At 55.4% G+C, this 24486-nt stretch overlaps 1 protein-coding gene across 1 annotated transcript in view; it reads right to left on the reverse strand.

Annotated features, from left to right (window-relative positions):
* The window catches only part of LOC148218027 (uncharacterized), a 775474-nt gene that overhangs the window by 571915 nt on the left and 179073 nt on the right, over window positions 1–24486 (reverse strand). Inside the window, 1 exon segment of the mRNA XM_088158035.1 lies at window positions 11536–11544. Within this exon segment, the coding sequence (XP_088014161.1) occupies window positions 11536–11544 (9 nt within the window).

Raw genomic sequence — 24486 nt, forward strand, 5'->3', positions numbered from 1 at the left:
AGAATAATAGAAGTATTTAAGAAAGTTCATAACTATAACTAAACCTTGCATACAGACCTTAGGTATCCAAGGTACTTTCACATCTAGGAAAGTAAGATTTCTCCCAGATTTGCTATAGCATATGTGCAGGGGCACACACACAGACAGTACACTCAGTGCAAGCAAGGTACCTGGGAAAAATTCCCCTCAGAGCTCAGTGAAATCCTCCCTTCAGATGTTTTTGCATCTCCCACTGGCCGAAGGATGGGGCCTTGAGCAGTGAGGGTATGGGCCCAGGACACGTCGTGTTTCAGCGATCCTCCAGGCACAGCAAAGCCGAGGGTTTGCTGGCTCTGAGAGGCCCCTCAGAGGGAGACTGCTGGTCACAGCCCACGGTGGCCCAGGAGAGCTCAAAGGTCTCCTTTTGGATTTCTGTTGAGAGGGTCACAAGAGAGTGGGCTCCAGTCATAACCATGTTTCATCCTGGCCTCAGTTTGGGTTGGCACTTTCTCTAGGAGTGGGGGAATGCATCACCACACTGGGATCTCAGGGGTGCCCATGGCCTGGATGACGCTGGCCCAATGCCAGGCACCCATCAAAGCCAATATGACCCTGCCCCTCCAGCTGCACAGGGGACAGAAAATTTAATAGAGAATTTCTGGGTCAGATTAAGACAGGGAGAGATCGTCCAAAAACAGCAGAACAGGCATCACAGACCCAGCCTGGGCACAGAGAGGAAATTTATTACCAACCAAATAGCTCAAAGACAAGGAGAGTGAAAAGTTCTCTCCAACTCCTTCCCCCCACCCAACACGGATCACCAGGGCTCTGCCCAATGGGGGTCACTGGGGACCATCCAACACCGATACTCCCATGGTGGATGGAGCTGGAGCAGAGCACGAAGCTCTTCCCACACTTGGGGCACTCACAGGGCTTCCCTTAGTGGAGCCTCCGTTGGTGTTCGGTCAAGTGAGAGCTCTGTGAGAAGCTCTTCCCACACTCAGGACACTCGTAGGGCCTCTCCCCAGTGTGGATGCGCCGGTGCCTGATGAGGGTGGAGTTGCGGTTGAATCCCTTCCTGCAGTCGGGGCAGCGGAAGGGCCTCTCCTCTGTGTGAATCCGCTCATGTCGTAGGACATGGGAGCTGGTGTGAAACCTCTTCCCACACTGGGGACACTCGTAGGGCCTCTCCCCAGTGTGGATGCGTCGGTGTTTCTTCAGGTAGGACATCCACCCAAAGCTCTTCCCACATTTCAAGCAGGTGTAGGGCCGTTCCCCTGTGTGGATCACCTGGTGCTTCATCAGATCAGAAATCGTCCTGAAGCTTTTCCCACATTTCCCACACTCGTAGGGCTGTTCCCCATTGTGGATCATCTGGTGCTGGATCAGGTGGGAGCTGCAGCTGAAACCCTTCCCACATTCCAAGCACTTGTGGGGCTTCTCCCCTCCAGGAGGCTTCTCCACCAGCTCTGAGCTCTGCCTGGATCTCCGGCCGCCTTCCCGGCTCAGGGAGGGTCCTTCCTTCCCGCAGCTCCCTGGGCTGGGTTTGCAGCTCCTCCTCCTGAGGGATCTATGGGGCTTTTCCTCCTCCTCCATCTGCCCACACCTTCGGAATGACAAGTCCTAGTTTGAGGAAAAGAACAAGATAAGAGGTACTTGGGCTGGGGGCTTCTCCTTTCCCAAGATCATCTCAGGAAGTCACTGAGCATCTTGTGTCTGTGTGTAAGAACCTTCAAAACACCAAGATTCAGCCCAAAAATCCTCCAAAGATCAAGATACACCTCAAATCCCACCCCCCCAAACAACAAGACTGGGCCAAAATCCTCTCCAAAATAGAAAGATTAAGGCCCTGCAAATAAACTAAAGCACCAACAGCCCAATAAAGCTCAGAAACACTAAGATTCATCCCTGTGAAAATCGTGGAACCCTCTCCCTTGTCACCCGCTGCAGGTGGGAGGAACAACACTCCTAGGGCTGGAGGGGAGGCTGCACATACAGGGAAGGGTGGAACCTTGTGCTGTTTCCCGTTTCTGCTCATCCTCCTCCTCTGTTTTCGCCAAATGTCCTCACACTCGTCTTCCTCCTACTATTCCTGCTCCTCCTGCACAATCCCACCTTCTTTTCCCACGTGCAGTATTTGACCATTTTGTGCTTCAACCCTGCTTTTCCTTCCCTTCTTTTGCTGCCCCCAGGCCCAGCACCCACTGCCGGCTCCCTCTTCCCCCCAAACCCACAGCATCCCAGCGCAGGGGCAGCGATGGAGCTGGGGCAGCTCGGGCTGGGGCAGCGCTGGGCTCTCGGCCGCTCCCGCCCACACTCGCTCCCCACTGCAGCCGCTGCCGCCACCACAGCGCGGGGGGGCCCGGCCTTGGCGCTCCCCCCCTCCCACCTCCCCAAATTCCCCTGCCGGGGGGCGCTGGGGCCAGGAGACAGACGAGTGACAGATCAGGGGGGCTGGGAAGAGTCGGCAGCCAGAGAGCACTGAAAATCTCAGCAGTGACTGCAGTGGCATCTTCGGGGACTAAACATGGCAGGGCACCCATGGAGGGTAGAAAGGGAAAACCAGGAAGGGCTCCTGGCCAAAGGGATGATGATCCCAAAATATCTCTGAAGGGTCCCTTCGGAACACTTTGAGGGAGTTTGCACATTCTCCCAGAGGTAATCAAGGACATGGACACCCAGGGAGGCATTAAGGAAAGTCGAGAAGGGATGGAAGGTCTCCGTGTGCTGGGAAGGGATTGGGTGAAGGGGAGTGTGCAGGAATATGGTTCAGGAAAGAGGCAGCAGGAAAAATCTATGTGGGGAAGAAAAAGGATGAAGGGAAAGAGGAGGAAGAAAAAAATACTAAGGATGGGGATGTTTTCCAGCAGGCTCTTAGCCTTAAGAGTTGCCAGCTGCTGCAGATCCTTTGTATCCCCGGTTGCCAGGACAGGCACACAAGGAGGTCAGGATTGCAGGGGGTTTCTCTGTGCTGGGCAGCGGCAGGAGCGGGCGCAGAGGGGCGGCACCGGGAGCACGGGCTGGGGGCCTGTGGGGAGCTGCGGGGCCGGGCCGGGGCTGTGGGGCAGCCGGGGCTCAGCGCCGGGCGCTGCCTGAGCCCAGCACCCCCCGGCAATTGCAGGCCCGGCAGTGGCCCCCGGCCCCCAGGAGGCTGCGGGACGCCCCGGCCGCTGCCCGGCCCCGTGGAGCTGCCGGCCCTGCCCGCCGGGGGGGCCGCGTTTGGACACTGCGACAGGACAGGCACCGGCTCTGGGATACGGGCTGGCCACGGCAGCCACAGCACAAGGAGCAGCAGCACAAAGGAACAGCTGGGAAATGGGCATTGGACGGGCAAGCATCGAAATCAGCTTTTAAGCATTTTCCTTGGGTCACTGCAGAAAGGAATGATTTAGCAGAAAGCTCAGCAGCTGTCAGAGGATGAGCACCCCCAGGCACTGAGGGGGCTGCAGGAGGGGCAGAAGAAGCCCCTGGAGCACTTGGTCACAAAGGCACAGCAGGGGAATGCAAGAAGGGAGGAGGAAAAGGCCAAGGGGAAGGCAAAGGCCATGGCAGAGTTTCTACAGCCCCTGAGGGATGAACCCCAGGGCCCAAGGGGGCCCCAGCACCCAGGGGCTCTCACATCCTTACACCATCTTCAACCAGGTGCCCTCCTCACACTGACACCATTCAGTCCTTGATGGCAAAGATGCTTTCTGGGGATGCCCACTCACACAGGATGGTAAACTGAATTTTGACTTTGAGTGGGAAGAAGAGGTAGAAGGGAAAATGGGAAAGACATGGACGGTCCTTCTGCAGGGATGCACGGAAGCACCAGCCTTATTGGGGCAAGCCTTGCAGAAAATATCACAAGAATTTACCCCACCCCAGGGATTGGGTTAATGCAGGATGTGGATGACTTGCTGCAATCAGGAGGACAAGAAGTGGCAGAAGAAGCCTCTGTGAAATGGCTGAATGTTCAGGCTAAAAAGCATTTTTGTCTATTTGAAATAAAAGAGGAAATGATGGAGAAAAGGGTTAAATATTTGGGACATATTTTGACTGAGTGTTTGTGGTGTATTGGCCCAGAGAGGGACCAGGGAATCTCAGAAGTAATCCAGGACTAAAAAGGAGCTGTAAGAATTCTGAGGATTAATAGGAAATTGCAGGACCTGGATTGAAGATTCTCTGCTCTAGCCACAACATTGTATGACTTTTTAAACTCAAATATCCTCAGTGTTGTGGTATGGACAGGAGAAAAGGAAAAAAACCTGAGAAAATGAAAAATAACAAAATGATTGGACCACCAGCTATGTCTCCTCCAGACTGAGAAAAAGAAATTTGAATTCTATGTGTGTTATAAGTGTACATTATATTATTGAGTTTTTGCAAATATTAAAATGAATGCCATATGCTGGAAAATACTGTTGTATGAACATAGTTTCTCTTAGTTCTGCAATTAACAAAACTTATAAATACAAATAAATATACATAAATAAACAAAAGTTATAATTAGTTGTGTGATAAATATATTTTTGTTCCAGTATAATGTCATAATCTTATGTTCATTTAACAAACTTGGAGAATGGCAATAAAGATAATCAGGAAATTCTTCACATTCCTGGAATTATGGGACACCAAAACCCCAGGAAAGGAAAAAATAATGATTTACAGGTTGGAGGGGAATGATTCTGAATAATGCATGAAGGTCTATGAATATGCAACATGTTGCTGCATTTAGGAAGTGTTTTCTGAGTCAGTGTGTGCCCTTGGCTGAAGGCCAAGCATCCGGCCATTATAACCTTTGGCCAGAGCCAGGGCAGATATTCAATTATGTCCCTTTGAATTGATCTTTGCAATTCCTTACCCTAGGAATTCTCCACCTAGTGCGGGCTGGAGATAAGGGATGTATATTTCAAGCAGTCTGTGGCCAGAATCCTGTCTCTTGTGAAATCTCTGCCACAGGAAGCTGGGCTGGCACAGAGCCTGCCTTGGCACTTTGCTGTTCACAGCATCCACCCAGGACTCTGCCTCTCAATTACACTCACACACTGGGCTGCCTGCGATTCCACTGTTGGAAAGTATACCAAATTTAAATTTTTTTCACATTTCATTTTACTAGTCAGGCTCGGTTTGCCTTTCTCTCAGGAAAGAAATTTTAAAAGGTTTTTTTTTAAGGGATGTTGCACCACTCAACAGAGATGAGTTTAACATCTCAACAGACTGGGAATAGCCCAAAAGATTCCCACAAAGAGAACGACATTCAACAAAACATCAAGGAAACATCAGCAAACATCAAGGAACACCCACCCCAGACACTGCCCCTGGCCGAGACGGAGACACCTGGTCTGGAAAAGACTGAGAAGGAAATCCAGGAATGTGGATCTAATTAACATCAGAAGAGGAGAAATCTGAGTGCAATAGGAAACCAAATACTAAGAACTACACAACCTGGAGGCAATAAACACTAAACCAATGGACTACAATGGGCTCAGACTGTAAAAAGTTAAGGAAAAATCTAGTAAAACTCACATCTCATGCAATGATTTTCTCCGCACACTCGGGCTATGTGTGGATGAAATTATTTCTGCTGCACATCCTGACCACAATCAAGTAATGCCTTGACTCTCTAACACTAAAGGTATTTTTGGAGAGTTTTTGATTTTCCCTGCATTTTCAGTAACAAGATTGCACCATTAGAAAAATTATGCATAACAATCCTTCTCTTATATTGTCAGTTAGGTTTGGACTAGAGTTGTGACAATCAATTTTTACTCTTAGGAGAAGAACTAGAAAAAACTTGATTGCATTGGAATATTTTGTACATATCTCTGGGTGGCTCTTAATGATGGCAGAATTTCAGAATGGGTTTTTCGATGCTCACATTTAGGTTGCATTTTGAAAAACTAGAAGAGTATTAATGGTGAGGCTTTAACGCATAAACAGCTCATACAAAATCGTTAAAAAAAAAGAGAAAGAAAAAAAGCAGATTGTGGGGGTGCACCTGTGCATCACCTAAGGGCTGCTCTGTAACAGAAGCATCGGTTCCAGGCAGAGCCTGGACAGGAGCTTTAGAAATGCAAATTAACACTGCTAGGGCAATGTGTGCACAATGAACCAGGATGATCTTCATGCCTGGGGGAGGAATTAGGCTGATTCCCTCTGCCCCTCACCCCAAGCTCTGCCTGCTTGCACAGATGGAATTTGCACAACTAAAGGCAGAGCCCATAGTGAGGATATCTGACTGCAACAGAAATTGGTTAAGCTGCAAAGGGAAACAGCAAATGCAGAATGTTGGGAAAACTTCATGAAAAAAAGCGGGGGGGAAATCATCCCTCTCCTCACTCCAACATGTGCTGTCACTGTCTAGGTTATATAGGGTACATCAGAACTGTGTTTGCTTGCCCAGAGAAATCAGTTTGGAATCCAAGTATTTGATGATTTAATTAGAAAAAAGTGGTCAATGGATTGTTCCCCGGCTGGAGGGAGCAACCAAAAAATAGGAAAGAGATGAAGAGACACCACAACAAATCCTACAACATCATAGAGTAGCCCTTGGAAACCCTAACGAATTCATATCAAGATATAGAGAATCCATCCATAATTTGAGTGCCATAATTAGCTTAAAAACTGTCCTTGAAATAATAACCAACCACACAACTCCAGCTCCTGAACTTCCTGACGACCAATCCACTGACATTAGGAACGAGACATTTCACCACGGGATGGGATCAGATTATCTATTAAAAGAAGGAGCCGGACTTTGTGGAAAATTAAATTACTCAAACTGCTGTTTGCAAATAGATGACAACCGAAAAGTGGTGAAACAGATAACAAAGGAAATATGAAAGTAGCTCATGTACCAGTCCAAACAGGGAAAGGATGGGAATGGGACACGTTTTCGTGGTTCCCTGGCAGACCATGGCTTAAACGAATGCTGCTCCTCCTCTGACGTGCTGCAGCAACTCTCATCTTTTTACCATGCACGACACCTTGCACCAAAGAGAATGCAGGAAAAGAGATTGAGTCAATGGAAATTAAAAGCTTGTAAGCGGTATTCTTGAGAAAATGAGAAATTGAAAGCAGCAAGATTAATATCGTAGTAGGAGTGCATATTAACGAGGACATGCAGTAGGCGGATCGGGAAGTCTGAACCTTCCAAAAACGCAAGCAAGAGGGGAATGGGAGAGGGAGATGCAGACGGGAAAATGAGGATAAAAAGGAGGCGGCGTTTCAGAGACCGCATGGCAAATGCCGCATGGCCTCTCTCTTTGTTCAGGAATAAAGTCACTTTTACAGGACTCCTCTGTCTCCTTTGGGCACACAAACCTCTGGCCACGGGAATTTTCCCGCACAGCCCCCGGCACAGGGCAGACACCTCTGTGCCACCCACAGCAACCGGGACGAGCCAGCGCTGCTCCGGCACCGGCTCCTGCCGAGGCCCCAGCGGGAAGGAGACCGCGGGCAGCCGCTCCCGCAGCGCCCTCAGCCCAGCGCCAACACGGGCCGGCACCGGCACAACCAACCCGCCAGAGCCCCCTGCCGCCCCCGAGGCCCGCAGCGAGCCCCGAGCCCCCGCACAACCCAGCGCGGCTCCCACCTGCGCTGGGGCCGCCTCCGAGCTCCGCCGCCGCCTCCCCGGGCTCCGGCCGCTGCCGCCGCTGCCGGGCCCGCACTGACGCTGCCACAATGGCGCCTTTGCTGCTCTGCCCAATCAGCACGCGACAACCAGGAGTGACATTGGCACAATCAGCCAATGGCAGCGAGGGCCGGGCTCTGCACACGGCCCAGCCTCGTCCCGCGCTCTCAGGGCCCCCCGGGCTGTGGGAGGGCAAAGGCAGAGATGAGGAACAGCCCTGGAACGGGCCCGGGCCCGAGCCGCCATTGGCCTGGAAACACAAACAAAGTTCTCGGCAGCTCCCGGCACGCCTTTCCCAGCCCTGCGTGTTCGCTGGCTCCGGCTCAGCGGGAAGCCCTGGAGCCTCACTACCGCTACCCCTAATTAGGACCGTCTGTGCATGGCTTTGATTTCCCCCCAAAAGGGAAAACTGCCCCAAACCCCTGTGGATGAGTGGACGGGAGAGATTTTTGGAAGAAAATTCCAAAAACTCAGAGCAGGATAATGAGAAGTAAATGAAGACCCTTCAAACCAGCTTTCCCCCACTCCTCTCTCCTTCCAGCTGCACCTCCTACCCCGGCAGTGCAGGGTGTGAGAAACGACGCTCACTTTTAACATTTTAAAGGTTTATGAAATCTTTAAAAAATGTAATAGTTGACTTGTGAGAAGCGACAGGCGTTGGAAAGGATAAGGATTTGACAGGAAGGTCTCACAGTTATGTATGTATAACAGAAAGGTCTTTGAATGTAGAATCTGAAGTAGGAATACAAATCATAGCAAATTTTGATGTAGAAGGGAAGAATTGCTGAACCAGTCTGACTGGGTAACTAGAAGGCAAAGAGCAAGTGAGTTGGAAGGGGCTTTTATGATTTAGAGCAAAGGATAAACCACCTCAAACAAAAGATTTTGGAAAAAAGTTTTTACCAAGCAAAAAGATTTTCACAGACAAACAAGAAAGCCAATGTTTCAAGTAGAGAAAATATCTCAGAATTTTCCACTGCAAGAAAACTGAAAAAGAACTTCTAGCTTAAACTGTAACATAGTAACCTTTTGTGATTGGACAATAGTAACATGAATATGGTTATGTCAGTAGTAAGGACAGGCTATAGGTAACAGTAAAGGTATCGATTGGGTGTCATGTATTGAGATGCTCTGTAATGAAAGGTATAGAATGCACTGTAACCAGAACTAGAGATGCTTCAGAGGAACCTACAGCTGTGGCTGAAAAGGCTCCATGACCCGTGAATTGCTGCATCATCTGGATACAATAAACAGCATTTGAAAGAGCCACCTGGAGCCCCACATCCCTCATTTCTGGCTCTTACACAAATGCAGAGCTGAGTCCTTTGTTTGAACTGCTAAAAGGAGACTCAGACCTTTTATCACCTAGAAGACTCAATCCACAAACTCATCAAGCCCTGCAGGGCAGAGCTTAGCAAAACGGCAAGGTGCACTCTGTGCACTTCTTTTCATAATTCTGGCACAGCTAAACTGCCTCATGCTTTGATACTTCAATGGGACTCAGATGAACAAGAGCCTTTGTTTATCATTGAATGGATTTTTTTGCCACACCAAGCAACCAAAGCCATCAGTACCCAACATGGAATGATGGCACAGCTGATTGTTAAAGCCCACAGAGACTAACTTCCCTGGCAGGAGTGGATTTTTCCACTATTTACATGCCTATTACCACCTTTTATTTGGATTGGATATTTCAGGAATCTGAGGCTATTCAGATGGCCTTTGCTGAATTCAGCGGGCAAATTTCAATACACCCACTAAAACATAAGCTTTTAACCCCTTTATTCCAATTGATAGAAAAACCAAAGAGAAGTGAAGTCCCACTTAAAGCTTTTAACAGTATTTAGAGATGGTTATGGTCGCTCTCATAAATCAGTGGTGGTATGGAAGAAATCCCTCACCTGGTGCTCGGAAATCAGATGTGCCCACAGTTGAGGGGTCTCCCCAAATTGTTGAACTAGCTGCTGTTGTCAGCGCTTTTAAAAATTTTTCTGATCCCTTTAATTTGGTTACAGATTCAGCTTATATTGCAGGAATTGTGATGACAGCTGAAGCATCAGTTTTGAAAGAGGTTGAATATTCACAACTCAGAGGAATGTTGAATTTGTCTTTACAAATGAGTTGTGGATCTGCTTGTAGATAAGGCTAGCACTGAGAGATAAAAGAAACAATGGGATGCATTCCACTGATTGATGAATGGAAAAAGATATTTGCCTTTACAAACAAACTGTAGGGCTGCTGATAAATGAAATTGGATATCGAAAGATGAAAGAAGCAACGGGGGGGAAACTATGAATTCTATAAGAATTAAAAATTAAAAGGGAGGGTTATACATTAGAGGGGAGTTTCAGGTATCAGGCGTTCCGGGAAGTCTGTGCCTCTCAAGTACCTCAGCCAATGGGGAAAGAAAGAGGGAAATGCGGCCGGGAAAATAGGATAAAAAGGAGGCTGCGTCCTCCAAAAATTTGAGAGATCGCAGGGGAATGTCCCATGGCCTCTCCCTTTATTCGAATAAAGCAAAAAGGACTCCTCTGTCTCCTTTTTGGACATAAACCTCTGGTGTTTGTGGATTAATTTTCCTGACACTGGCATCTCCTCCCTTTGTGTACCAGGGGGTGGCACGGAGCCATTGCTTCCTCCAGGAAGCGCTGCCTTCACCAAGGCCTTTTGGTCCACCTCTGGAGAAGGGAAGAGGCGCAGCTGGATCAGATGGAACCGTTCCCCATTGGGGAGGGGGCATCTTCAGTAAGTAATATTTCTCAAAGACATGGATAAGGATCAGGAAAAGGCCCAGGCTCTTGGGGTTGCCACTGGGCCCTCCCTCCTCCAAACAGCCACCCCTCCTGATCTAGCCTGAGGCCAGGAAATTTCAGGGATCTCAGGGTGTGCATGGCCTGTGGTACACTTTGGGCTCCCTGTCAGATGATGCCAAAGGCCTTCCTGCAGAGGCTGGGGAGAAGCTGCAGCCAGGCCAGGCTGGGAAACAGCCCTGCAGGCTGTGACAGCAGCAGTGGGACAGCGAGGCTGCCATGGATCCCTTCCTGCTGTGCCGGGCACGGCGTGTCCAGATGTGCAGAGAAAGCCCCCGGCTGCTGAGTGTCAGGAGAAGGCTGAGGGAAATGCACCCACCACGGCGTCTCTGCAGATCACTCAGCATCTGGTCCAGCAGTTTGGCTACCTCCAGGGATTTCTTGTTTCCGGTTTCTTGGGCCTTGCATGTTGGTGGATCTTAGAGCAAAGTAATTCAACTTCATGTGGATGGATTCCACAAAAGCAGTGCTCAGCTTGTGGGGTCAGCAGGTACACACTACTCACTCCTGCTATGGGAATTGGATTTGGACACAGCATCAGGCCCTGGAGCTGCCAAAGTGCTCCGTGCAGACACACCTGTAACTCAACAGCCACACAAGCTTCTGTCACCTGGTTCCTGCCAGGTTGTCAATGATTGTGCTGTGAGGGGAAGTTAAGAACTTACCTGCAGAAGCTCCCAAGAGTTCCAAATCATCTTCCACCCAACTTCCTTGAGAAGCCTTCCCAGGAACCTCACCTAGAAGGGAGCACAGATGAGAACCATTTCCATGGTGTGCTGGGATCCCCTTCTGCCTTAGGGAACTGGGCAGTGCAAGGAAGGAAAATGCAGCCACCACGGTGTCTCTCCAGATCACTTAGCATCTGGTCCAGATGTTTGGCTGCCTCCAGAGATTTCTGGTCTTCTGGTCACACAAGCCTGTGTCTTGGCTCTTGGCTTTTGGAAGACCTTAGAGCAAAACAGTTGCACTTCAAGTGTATGCATAGAGTGAGGCTGGGGGAACCAGATGTGAATGGCCATGGCCAGAGCTGCAGAGGGGCCTGGGGGGCTCTATGGTAACTCTGGTCACTTTCCACACTCTTTCCATGCCCTGTTCAACATCCCTGGAGGGGAAACCAGAACAGCCCAGGGCCCGTGTGGGCTCTCTCCCTCCCACAGAGGAAAACCATCCCCAAAGCTTCTTGGGGAGAAGGAAGCGCTGTCCCAGGAAAGGGGAGCCAGGCCCCCAGCTCACCTGCTCCCTGTGCTCTCCACGGAGCTGCCTGGGCAGCCCTGGCAGGCAGGGCCAGTGCCAGGAGGAGCAGGAGGAAGAGGCGCAGAGCAAGGGCCATGGTGCCTTGCCCTGTGCCAGTCCCGCAGCTCTTGCTGCCCCCGCTGTCCTGACACCGCTGTCCCAATGTCAGCACCACTGCCGCCGCCGCCGCTGCTGCCGCAGCAGTTGTGCTCAAGGCCTGACTGCTCGGTGCCTGTGGTGCTGTGCAACCACGGGGCTCTGGCACCTCTGCGACCTCAGAGCCTGCTGTGACCTCAGCCTGCTGTGACCCCAGAGCCTGCTGTGACCTCATGGCCAGGGTGGAATTTTGTGGGGAGTGGGATCTATGTTCTTTGGGAGGGAGCTCATCCTGCCCAGCAGCTCTGTCCAAGGGCTGTGACACAGTCCCAGCCCAGCTGATCTCACAGCCTGGGGGATGAAGGGATGGAGAGCAGCTCTGCCGGGAAGGGCTTGCAGGTGCTGCTAGATGAGAGGCTGGACATGAGCCAGCAATGACACATCCAAAGGAGTGAATGTTGAAGGAGGTGATTTCACCTCTCTGGTCTGATGAGACCACACCTGGAGTACTGCATCCAGCTCTGGGTCCCAACACAGGAAGGACATGGTCCCGTTGGAGCTAGTCCAGAGGAGGGACAAAATGATCTGAGGGCTGGAGCCTGTCTGCTTTGGAAAAAGGCTGGGAAGCTGGGGGTGTTCATGCTGGAAGAGAGAAGACTCCAGGGAGTTCTGATTGCTGCCTTTCAGTACCTTAAGGGGACTTGTAAAAAAGAAGGGACAGAATTTTTAGTGGGGTCTGCCTTCTCCGGGCAGGCCTTGGCAGCACCGCAGCCCTTCATGGCCTCCCACTGTCCCGTGCCCTCCACGCCTCCCCCAGGCCTGCCTGGCTGCTGAAGGAGCTCCAGAGGAGCCGCATCAAGAGGCACCTCAGAGCCCTCAGCAATCCAGCCAGCAACACACGGGCAGGACACAGATGGCGCTTCCAGGCTGGCAGAGGGGTGCTGGCCATCTCCAGGGACCGGTCTCTCAGGGATCCCCGCCGCAGCTCCGGCCTCTGCCCGCCCGCTCTGTCAGAAGCCTTAAGGCTTCCACAGAACCACCAAAGGCCAAGGGCCTTTTGGCCACTTTCCCTTCCACTCCGCACGCTTGGCCCACTTGCCGAGCACAAGCACCCTTTTTGCCCTCCTCCCCATTGGCCTGAAGACTCGGGGCACCAAAAGAAAGCTCCTGGACCTCTGTGTATGGCAACAGCAATTTACTAATCCTACAGTGGGGTGAAACAAAGTGCTTGCAGAGCAGAGGTGTTCCCTGCAGGCTCAGGTGGCCCCAGCAGACGCAGCCTCCCGGATCAGTTCTCCACAGTGCTCACACAGGACAACCAGCCCCTGCGACACAGGGAAGGCCGTGACTTCCAGAGCCGGCGGAATCCATCTCGCATCTGCTGGAGTCGGGAGGAGGGAATGCTCTGTACAGCTGTGTTGATGTACAGAGTCTGAAGAGCCAGGCATGAGATGGCAGGGCTGCTGTCATCTGTCATGTCCTGAAGGGCTGGAAGAGAGAGGAACAGAGCCACAGTCAGAGCCTGCATCTGCAGGGAGCTGGGGAGACCCTCCTGCCCCATCCCTCCCACACGGCAGCTCTTGCCATAGCCTGGAGGAAGCAGGAGACAGCAAGGATCAGCTGGAAGGCGCTGGCCACGAATGTCCCTCCCGCAGGCCCCTGGAAGGTCTCTGTGCTCTGCCCACGCCGCCCCTCGTGCGCGCAGGGAGCAGAGCCCTCCCAGCCGGGGCAGGGAACGCAGCTGCCAGCGCCAGCCCCCGCTGACAGCCCGCTGGCCTCACTCACCCCTGCACAGGAGCTGCAACTCTCGCTGCTGCTCTCTCAGGAACCGCCCGGCCATCCCTACCAACACAGAGCCTGTCACGGCCCCAGCCGCACAGCTGCCCCGCAGCGGCGCTGCCAGCCCTGCGGCCACAGCAGCGCCTTCCCCTGCAGGGCTCAGGCCCGGCCCTCGCCGCATCCTGACGCCCAAGGACACGGCTGCGAGAGGGCGGCAGCGGCGCCGAGGGCAGGCGGGGCTCCAGAGCCCCGGCCCGGATGGCGCTGCCGGGGCAGCAGGCGGGGCTGGGGCCGAGCTGCGGCGGGGCGGGGAGGGAGCCGGGCTTGTGGCTCACCAAGAAACCTGACGGCCGCCTCTCGCAGGGGCTCCTGTGGGCTCCGCAGGTACGGCAGCGCCTGGCGCAGCAGCTCGGCCGCTCGGCTCCTGTCCTGTGCCAGCTGGAGAGAGCGGCAGGGCACGGAGGGAAGGGTTGGCGCGGGCTCTGTCCCTTGGCCCCGGCCTGCCCTGCCCGCACAGCCCTGAGCGGGGCAGAGGGCCCGGCAAGCCGCGGGCTTGATGGAGCTCGGGGCTCCATCAGCTCCGGCCCTGGGGCCAGAGGAGCCTGGAGAAGAGCCCGCGTGGGCAGCCCAGGGAAGGGAGCAGCGTTCTTACCAAGCACTCGCCAAACCTCCACATCTGATCCGCCATCAGCAGCTGCTCAAGATCTCTCCTCTTCAGGAAGCTTAGTGCAGAAAGCAGCGTTTCACAAGAGGCCTGCAGAGCAGCAGAGACCCAGAGATGGCACCGCAGCCCAGGGCACAGGAGCTGCCTCCCTGTGCCAAGGCCAGGAGGAGGCTGGAGCCCATGAGGTGCCCGGGTGCAGGGAGACAGCTGAGCCCCCTGCCAGGAGGACAGCAGCGCCCAGGAGTCCTCACCTCTGCCACACGCATGTTCTCATCGTGGCAGTTGAAGAAGAGTGGCAGCAGGCTCTTGCTCACAAGCATCTTGAGGGGCTTTTTACCCTTGGCCGCTACCAACCTCATCACCTCTTGGAAGAGGCGAATGGAGAGCAGCTGCACATGGCGGTTGTCCTGTTGGAAAGGAAGCAAAAGCCCTCCACATCAGCTGCTCCAGGCCCCTCTGTGCACAGGCGCAAAAATCCACGGGGCCCCACACTTGGGGGCAGCACCCAGTGGCCGTGGCTGGGGGCACAGAGCCTTACGTTGTCCAGCAGTGGCCAGAGCGCGCCAGCCAGCCGCAGGGCGATGGGGCTGGGTATTGCGAGGTGTCTGTGCGAGAGCAGAAAGCTGAGCACCGCGACGGTCATCTCAACGATGTCTTCATCTGCATCCCACAACAGGTCCACAAGGCTTTCTGTCAGGCTGTACATTCTAATGTTCTGCATGGAAGACAAGGCAGGGCAAGCCCACTCTGCTGCTGCTGCTGCTGCCGTGGAGCCCAGGGGCCGAAGGGCTGTCCTGAAGCACTCGGGCAGCTGAACAGCAACGCAGGAGAGCTGGGAGCAGCTGCCACAGCTCCCAAAGCCCAGCCAAGCCCAAGGGGCTGCTTTCCCCAGCCCCACGCTGCCCGCACAGCTTCAGCCGCTGCTGTCTTCTCACCATCGAGGGGTCCGTGCTGAGCTGCACGAGGCCTCTGAGCACCAGGCGACGCATCTCCCTGGACGTGCTCTGCAGGCGCCTTGCCATGATCTCCAGGAGGCTGTCACCCCATTCTTTGATGTCCAGGAAGTCCAGGACCTGAAAGGCACAAAGCAGTGACCGGGGTGCCCAGCTGGCAGGAGCTCAGAACTGCACAGGCCTGAGCCAAGGCAGCAGCACAGGGCACGGGCACCGTCCCAGGCAACTGCGGCTGTGAGAGGGCAGAGAGGTGGGAGGCAGCTCAGCTGTGCTGCCCATGGGGCTCACCTCCACAAGGAACGCCATGGCAGGCAGCTGCCAGTCTGAAATGTCTTGGCTGAGGAGCTCCAAGAGGCAGGAGATGAAGCTGCAACACCAGATCATGGAGACACAGCGCATCTCCCTGGTGGGGGGGAAAAGGCATCATTGCCCCTGAGCCGAGAGGGCAAAGCTCTCCCAGGACTGACCCACAGAGCTCTGGTCTTTTCCCAAGCCCCCCGTGGGCGCTTTGGGAGGCGGCTGTTCCCGGGCACCCTCCTGTGCCAGCCTTTTCCAGTCTGCTCGTCCGACTCTTTGTGACAAAGCCCTCTCACCCCTGCCCATGGGAACTGTGTGGGGCACCCTGGGCACAAGTGCCGGGGGCAGCAGGGAGAAGGGGGTCTCACCTGGCCAGGAGTCCCACTGCATAGTGGTGGGTGTCAGTACAGAGCAGCGTGTCCCAGCCAGCCTTGCCTTCCATGGCTACCACAACACGCTCACACTGCACTCGGCAGAGCAGGACCTTCAGGGTCTGCACTGCAAACCTGTGTGCAGAGCAAAGCCCAGGTGATGCTGGCAGCCCTGGCTCCTGCCTTGGAAGGGATGGGGAGACTGGGAGGACTGGGATGGAGCACCTTTGGGGGTTGGTGGCAAGGCCCAGTTGCTCCTGGCACCCCTTCCAGAAGGTATCAACCTCCTCTGGCGTATCCAGTGCGCTGATGTAAACTTGGAAGAGCAGACACAGAAAGAGACGGGGAAAATACTCCAACACTATAGGTGGGCACCAGGTCAGGTTGAAGACCCTCCACAGTGTCACGGTTGCCTGCAAAAAATGAACCACCCAGAGACAACACTCAGTGCCAAGACATCCGTGTGGCAGGGCCCGAGCATGCCAGGGAGAGGCCGGGGGAGACATCTCGGGGTCACCCAGCCTGGTGCCCCTGAACCTTGCCCCTAAGGCAGGTTTCAGCCCAGTGCCTGAGGCAGAGAGATGCAGCTGGGGGGAGGACAGAGAGCTAGGTGCTGGAGAGGTGGCCTAGGGGCAAGCCAAGGTCAGTTGCAGGAACTCACAGCCAGGGCAAAGACTCCTGTGCTGTCCCCATCGGAGGTGTACACACTGTCCACTGGCCAGGCGTTCAGCACATTGAGGAGTATCTGCAGCGCCGGCTCCGCAGTCCCAGTGGAGGACATGATCACTCCCCACATGGCCGTAGCAGCTCTGTGGGGTCAGAGCTCTGTGTCAGGGGGGTCTGGGCCACAGCACTGTGGCCTGGGCTGCTGCAGGGGCCCGCGCTGGCCGTCAGCCCTGCCTCTGCCCACCGGCCCTCGCTGGCAGCACCCAGCCAGCCCACGGGGGTGCAGGCATCTTGAGGGGCAGGGAGGGAGCGTGGCAGCACGCTCAGGGGCTGACATGGCAGCACTGGCAAACGGAGGAGCCAGAGGCTCCTGGAACTGTCCCCCTGTCTGGCAGTCACCAGGGACAGGCTCTAGAGGGTAACGGGCCGGGGAACCCTAAACCCTCAAGGCAGGTGGGGCTGCCGTACCTGTCACCCGATGGGGCCCAGCGCAAGAGAGTCATCAGCACATCGCAGGGGTATTCCCTGGTCAGCTCCAGAAGGGCCTTGTCCAGCCTGTGCCCAGCAGAATCATTGGCCGTGAGCCACTTGTGGATGTACCTCACCATGGCTGGCACCTGCAGAAGGCCCGAGGAGACTTGGACACCTGCCCCAGCAGCAGGTTCCCCAGCTTCCCCTGAGAAGTGCTGCCCTTCCCACCCTATTGGGCTGGGCCTCAAAGACTGAAGGAACCCAGCAGAGCTGGCTTGAGTTGCCACACAATTCCTGGGGTGATCAAGCCCTGGCCAGAGGCTGCTTACTTGCTTTGGATTGGAGACCCCCTTCTCCACAAGCAAATCCAGCATGGCAGCACCGGTCTCAGCAGTGAAGAGGGGAAAGTTTGCCAAGAGCCCAGTGCCCACACCGGTGGTCTCTTCCCGCCAAATGCACATGATGAATTCATAGATCATCTGCAGGAGAAGGGCAGGAAGAGAGGGAGAATCCATGGAGTGCTCCAAGCACGGTGCTGGGCTGAGCAGTGACAGCAGGCCCAGCCCAGGTGGGGATGGCTGCAGTACCTGCGCTGTTCTGCGGAAGCGGCCACGGGCAGGGTCCTGCTCTTGTGTCGGGTCCATGGCGGCACCTGGCAAAGAGCGAGCGCAGCCAGGGCTGAGGGGCTGTGGGAGAGGCCGGAGAACACAGGCCAGCCCTGCATTCCCAGGCAGGGACAGCCCTGGGATGCTCCAGAGATGGGGTGTGGCTGCCAGGGGGTTCAGCCCCAGCCCCTCTTCTGTCCTATCCATGGGCATGTTGGGATGGGATGGGATGGGATGGGATGGGATGGGATGGGATGGGATGGGATGGGATGGGATGGGATGGGATGGGATGGGGCTAAGCTGGCTGCAGGCACCATCTCTGTGGCCCAGATCTGCTACTCACCCTCCTGCAGCAGCTGGATCTGCTCCAGCTCTTCAGGCTGCTGTGCTGAGGGAGCTGCAGCCTCCTCGTCCTCCTTCACCCAGGCCAGCTTGGGCACTCTGGGTGGTGTCTGCTCCATGTCACTGTTTGGAGTTGGGACTGCTTGCAGGAGAGATGTCTCAGAAAAGCTCCAGATGAGCAAGTGCTGCAGTTGTGCCTTGTAGGCAGCTGCAACAGAGAAGCCTTGGGAAGGCTACAGGACACCGTGTCCTGCAGTCTGTCCTCGAGGCCACCTGCAGAGGAAACGCTTTGGAAAAGCTCCGGGTCAGTAGGGAACAAGCTGGCTGTGTGGGGGCTCCTCACAGCACCGCTCTCTCCGTCCTGTCCCGACGAGTGCACCGAGCACTGTGGTGTGGCCGTGTCACCGCCAGCACCTATGTCACGACGTGTCACAAAGGGTCACCCTTGTACGCTCTGTCCCTTTCCTATTGCACGGTGACCACGGTGCACTGTGTCACAAAGAGCCCTAGGACACACCTCCACGTGCCCTGGGGACACCCCCACCCCCCCCACCCCCCCCCCCCCCCCAAAGTGGCCCAGCTTGCAAGGAAGACGTTCCCCCAAGGTTCGAGGACGGCCCAACAGGAATTTTAGGAATGGCTCAAACAACAAGCAGATGCTCCTCTGCTCTGCCTGCTCAGGGCAGCAGAAGGAGCCCCCACGGTTGCCGATGCAGCTGCAGCAGGAAGGGCATCGGGGCCTTCCACAGCAGCTGCCAGGGCCGCTCTGGGACAAGACCCGGTGCTGGGTGGCCGTCACACACACAGGAGTGTGACACAGACACGGGACGTATGGCCCAGGGCACGAATGCTGCTCTGAGTCCTGGGAGCAGTGAAATCAGCAGGTGTGGCAGAGTCCCTGCCAAAGGAGACCTGCCGCCCCCAAGGCCTGCCAATGCTGGTGCCTGCTCCTGCCACAGAGACCTGTGTCCCCTGGGGACTTCTCTGCCAGAGGACAGCCAAAGCCCACGTGCATTGGTGTGTGTGCTCCTTTCTGCAGGCGGCTGTTGGCAGGAGCACCTGGTGGCAACACTTGGTCTCTGTCAGAAGCTGTTACTCCTTCCTGGAATGATTTTTGCTTGGAAGTGATTATGTGCAGTGTCCACGCATCTCCCCAGCCCATCAGTGCCTCACACACGAGGTGACCACCAAGCCACTCTCCGGCCATCTGACCCGCAGCTGAGCCCTTCCCAGAGTGCCCGCACCCGCAGGGAGCGCAGGGCTGGATTTGGCCGCCAGAGAGTTGGTGACCCTCGTGAGATCCTCGGTGCATTTAGTTCCTACAGGAGTGTGGGCACCGCTGGGAAATGATCTGCATGCCTTGTTAATTGGATGTTCTTCCACCGCTAGCCTGGGGCAGGATCTCTCCCGGTCCTCCTCTCAACTCCCGGGCCTCTCCTCAGCCAATCAGAGAAGGCACCAAAATAATTGAGCCAATCAGAGCGCGCGGCGCTGATGACTCCTCAGGCAGTCCCAGAGCGCCCAGAGCTCCTCACCTGGACTCCACCCGCGCCCCGCCCCCAGCGCCCCCCGACAGGAGAATTTGGGGAGGGGAGTATCGCGTTTTATCTTCTTTTTTGTTGTTCCAGAGTCGAGATTAAATGCTCTAGAGACGGAATTTCGTGTTTGGACTCAGATATTTATTAATTCTTATCAATATTACAGTGAGTTCTACAGCACTTCTAGCTAACAGGCTAAAAATGGACACGTATCTCTCTCTCACTACAAGGCCTTTTAAGGGCCAATCTGTCCAATTAAGAACAGACAGCTAAATTCTTTTTACTTTTAACCCAACAACCAATCACCTGTGACCTGCAATGTGGAATTTTCTATCCAATTACAAAAGTACCACCAAGACCCGTGAAGAAGGTAAAAAAGAAAGAAAACTCCACCCTAAAACCTCCATCTTGTTTTATATGTATTAATATAGTCTAAAACCACAAATTCTAAATTTTCCACCATGGAACATTACACACTTCTATTCAAACTACACACCAGTGATCCCCGTTCTATCACAATTCTGGAAAGCGTCTTCATGGCCTCTGGTAAACAGCACTGTTTTCCTGGGGGTCAGTGCCTGTCAGCAGAGAAAGCCCAAACCCCTCAGTTTCCAGGGTTCCGACAGGGGGAGGTGTCAGACCCTGCCCGGCGCTGGCCATGGGGCGTGTGGCGGGGACCCGGAGCTCTTGGCTACTGTGGGCTGCTGGGGGCTGCTGGGGGGACACCCCCGGACCTGTGTCCTGCACACACAGCGCTGTTCCAGGAGATGGTTTAGTCCGAGTGTCACTTCATTCACGGCACCGACCGGCTGAGGTTCGTGGAGAGGAACATCTCCAACCGGGAGCAGCTCCTGCACTTGGGCAGCGATGTGGGGCTGCACGTGGGGACACCTCCTTTGGGGACAAGGCTGCCAGGCACTGGAACAGCGACCCGCAATGGATGGAGTACAGACGGGCTGCGGTGGACAGGCACTGCCCGCACAACTACGAGTTGTCCAGCCCGTTCCTCGTGGAGCGCAGAGGTGAGCGTGGGGCAGAGCGTGTCCCCTCGGGCCCTGCCCTGGGAATGACCCTGGAGCCCCTCAAAACCTCCCTGAGAATCACCCGAGACACGTCAGCCCTTCTTGTGCCCATCCCCGGGGCCTCCTGCCCCTCACCCCAAGTGACTCGGGTGACTCTCCCAGTCCATCCCAGTCTCTCCCAGTGTCCTCACGGTCCCTCCCAGTGTCACCAGAGTCCCTCCGAATTCCTCTCAGTCCACAGCCATTCCATTCCCACTCCCAGTCCTTCTAACTCCACTCCCAAACCTCCACCCTCTCTCCCATTGCCTCAGTCCAATCAACTCTCTCCAAGTGTTCCCCCACTCTCTCCAATTTCATTCCCAGTCCCTCTCAGTGCCACACCAGCCCTCTCCTGCTGGGGACCTGGTCCTGGTGGGCACCACATGCCCTGAGAACTCCTGCTGGCCCTGGAACCACCTCACTTGGATCTCAGCAGGGTAGAAATCCATGGAGCAGAGCAGGGAGGTGGGGCCGGGCTGGGAGCTCGAGGGCCACAGTGAGATGGACACACTGGGGGACACTGGGAGAGAGTGGGGACACACTGGGATCAGCTGGGGGGAACAGGGAGGGATTTGAGTCAGCCTGGAGGGGTTGGAGAAAGATGTGGAGCTGGAAAGCAAAGGTTGGAATGAGATTGGCTGTGATGGGAAGAGACTGGGAGGAGTCCTGGTGAGTCCTGGTGAAACCGGGCAGGGACTGGGAAAGGGTTGGGGGGCCTGGGGAGGTGGGGGGCAACTGGGAGGGGTTTATGGGATCGTGAGAGGGACAGGAGGAGCGTTGGTGGGTCCTGGGGAGACCGGGAAGAGATTGGGAGGACGATTCAAGAAGTCCTGGGGGGGCTAGAGGTGACTGGGAGGGTGATTGGAGTAGCTTGGGGTGTCAGTGAGAGATTTTGGGAGGTCTTAACGCCTGTGGACCCCCAGAGATGCCGCCAGACACCGCCCGCAGCAAGGTGCTGATGGGGATCAGGGGCTCCGTGTTGGGTTTCGTCTTCCTGGACCTGGGGCTCGGCTTCTACCTGTGCGAGAAGGGTGGGGGGAGGGTCCCGGGGGTCGTGTTCCGACCCCGGAGCGTGTGCACTCCCCATGGGGCCCCCAGTCAGGTGCTACCCCCTTTTCTCGGCCCACAGAGCTCCTGACCCAGCAGCTGCTGCAGCCCCTCCCCATGGCCTCGAGTGCGGCCGGGACCCCCCCGCTCCGTCCCCACGCTGATTTTGGGGGGGTCGTGTGTTCCCCCCAGACCTACTGTCACTCTGCCCCAGCCTGGCTGCTCCCAGTGTTCCCAGTAAAGTTTCCCAGTTCGCCCCGTCCCGTTTATTGTGGGGCGGGACTGGGAAAGGACTTGGGGGACCCCGCGGGGGGATCGTGACTGGGCGGGGTGGGTGGGGTCCAGGTGGGGAACACTGGGTACTGCGGGTCTGCCCGGCAACCGGTGAGTCATCACAGCTCCTCTCTCTGATTGGCTGAATCTTCTTCACCGCATTCTCTGATTGGCTGAGAACAGGCCCGGGAGTTGAGAGAAGGAACAGGAGAGATCCCGCCCCGAGCACCGGCACGGGAACAACAGAGCCAGCCTGGGCACAGCGAGGGAATTTATTACCAACCAAATCACAGAGGGACAAGGAGAAGAGAGAGAAATCTCTCCAACACCTTTCCCCCACCCCACGGAGATCACCAGGACCACGGATCACCAGGGCTCTGCCCAACGGGGGTCACTGGGGATCATCCAACACCGATCCTCCCATGGGAGATGGAGCTGGAGCAGAGCACGAAGCTCTTCCCACACTCGGGGCACTCACAGGGCTTCCCTTAGTGGAGCCTCCGTTGGTGTCGGGTCAAGTGAGAGCTCCTGGCGAAGCTCTTCCCACACTCAGGACACTCGTAGGGCCTCTCCCCAGTGTGGATGCGCCGGTGGGCAGTGAGGTTGGAGTTGTGCTTGAATCCCTTCCCGCAGTCGGGACAGTGGAAGGGCCTCTCCTCTGTGTGAATCCGCTCATGGACGAGGAGATTGGAGTTGGTCTGAAACCTCTTCCCACACCTGGGACACTTGTAGGGCCTGTAGCTGGTGTGGATGCGCTGGTGGACAGTAAGGTGACCCTTTTGCTTGAATCCCTTCCCACAGTCGGGGCAGTGGAAGGGCCTCTCCTCTCTGTGAATCCGCTCATGGACGAGGAGATTTGAGCTGGTCTGAAACCTCTTCCCACACTCAGGACACTCATAGGGCCTCTCCCCAGTGTGGATGCGCTGGTGGGCTTTCAGGTAGGGCATCCATCCAAAGCTCTTCCCACATTCCAAGCAGGTGTAGGGCCGTTCTCCAGTGTGGACCACCTGGTGCCGCATCAGGTCGGAGATCTTGCTGAACCTCGTCCCACATTTCCCACATTCGTAGGGCTTTTCCCCAGTGTGGATCCACTCGTGCCGGATGAGCTGGGACCTGTAGTTGAAAACCTTCCCACATTCCAAGCACTCGTGAGGCTTCTCCCCTCCAGGAGGCTTCTCCATCAGTTCTGAGCTCTGCCTGGATCTCCGGCCACCTTCCCGGCTCAGGGAGGGTCTTTCCTCCTCGCAGCTCCCTGGGCTGGGTTTGCAGCCCCTCCTCGAGAGGGACCTCTGCTGCTTTTCCTCTGCCTCCATCCACTGACGCCTTAGGAATGAAAAATCCTGTTTTGGGGAAAAAACAAGAGGATAGAATCTTGGGCTGGGAGTTCCTCCTTCCCCAAGTGCCAGTCAGGAAGACATTGAGCATCTTGTGTCTGTAAGAATCTCCAAAATACCAAGATACAGCCTAAAAATGCTACAAACGTCATGACACAGATGAAAACCCCCCCAAACAGCAAGATTTAAACAAGACCCTCTCCAAAATACTAAGGTTCAGCCCCTGAAAAAAACAAATCCCCAACATTTAGCCAGTTAAAGCTCAGAAACACCAATATGCACCCTGTAATAATTGTGGAAGCCCACAGCTCGCCACCCCTCATTTGGTGCATGTGGGGGGGGCAACGCACCTGGGACTGGGGGAGAGGCTGCAGATACAGGGAGGAGTGGAACATTGTGGTGTTTCCAGTTTCTGCCCTCCTCCTCCTCCTGTATCCCTGCTCTTATTCACAGTTCTCTTCTACATACTACTCCTCCTTCTCCTGCACAATCCCACCTGCTCCTCCCACGTGCATCCTTTAACCATTTTGTTCTTCAACCCTGCTTCTCCTTCCCTTCTCCTGCTGCCCCCAGGCCCAGCACCCACTGCCGGCTCCCTCTTCCCCCCAAACCCACAGCATCCCAGCGCAGGGGCAGCGATGGAGCTGGGGCAGCTCGGGCTGGGGCAGCGCTGGGCTCTCGGCCGCTCCCGCCCGCACTCGCTCCCCACTGCAGCCGCTGCCGCCACCACAGCGCGGGGGGGCCCGGCCTTGGCGCTCCCCCCCTCCCACCTCCCCAAATTCCCGTGCCGGGGGGCGCTGGGGCCAGGAGACAGACGAGTGACAGATCAGGGAGTGCTGGGAAGAGTCGGCAGCCAGAGAGCACTGAAAATCTCAGCAGTGACTACAGGGCACCCATGGAGGGAAGAAAGGGAAGGCCAGGAAGGGATCCCGGCAAAAGGGATGATGATCCCAAAATATCTCTGAAGGGTCCCTGGGGAACATTTTGAGGGAGTTTGCACATTCTCCCAGAGGTAATCAAGGACATGGACACACAGAGGGGCAATAAGGGAAGTCCAGAAGGGATTTAGACAACAGGGGATGGATGCTGTTGGTGTGCTGGGAAGGGACTGGGTGAAGGGGAGTGTGCAGGAATATGGTTCAGGCAAGATGCAGCAGGAGCAATCTATGTGGGAAGAAAAAGGGTGATGGAAAAGAGGAGGAAGAGAAAAATACTGAGGATGGGGATGTTTTTCAGCAGGCTCTTATCCTCAGAAGTCACCAGCTGATGCAGATCCTTTCCATCCCCGGTTGCCAGGACAGGCACACAAGGAGGTCAGGATTGCAGGGGGTTTCTCTGTGCTGGGCAGCGGC

The sequence above is a fragment of the Sturnus vulgaris genome, unplaced genomic scaffold (genome assembly GCF_052056855.1).
Source record: "Sturnus vulgaris isolate bStuVul1 unplaced genomic scaffold, bStuVul1.hap1 Scaffold_195, whole genome shotgun sequence".
Classification (NCBI taxonomy): Eukaryota; Metazoa; Chordata; class Aves; order Passeriformes; family Sturnidae; genus Sturnus; species Sturnus vulgaris.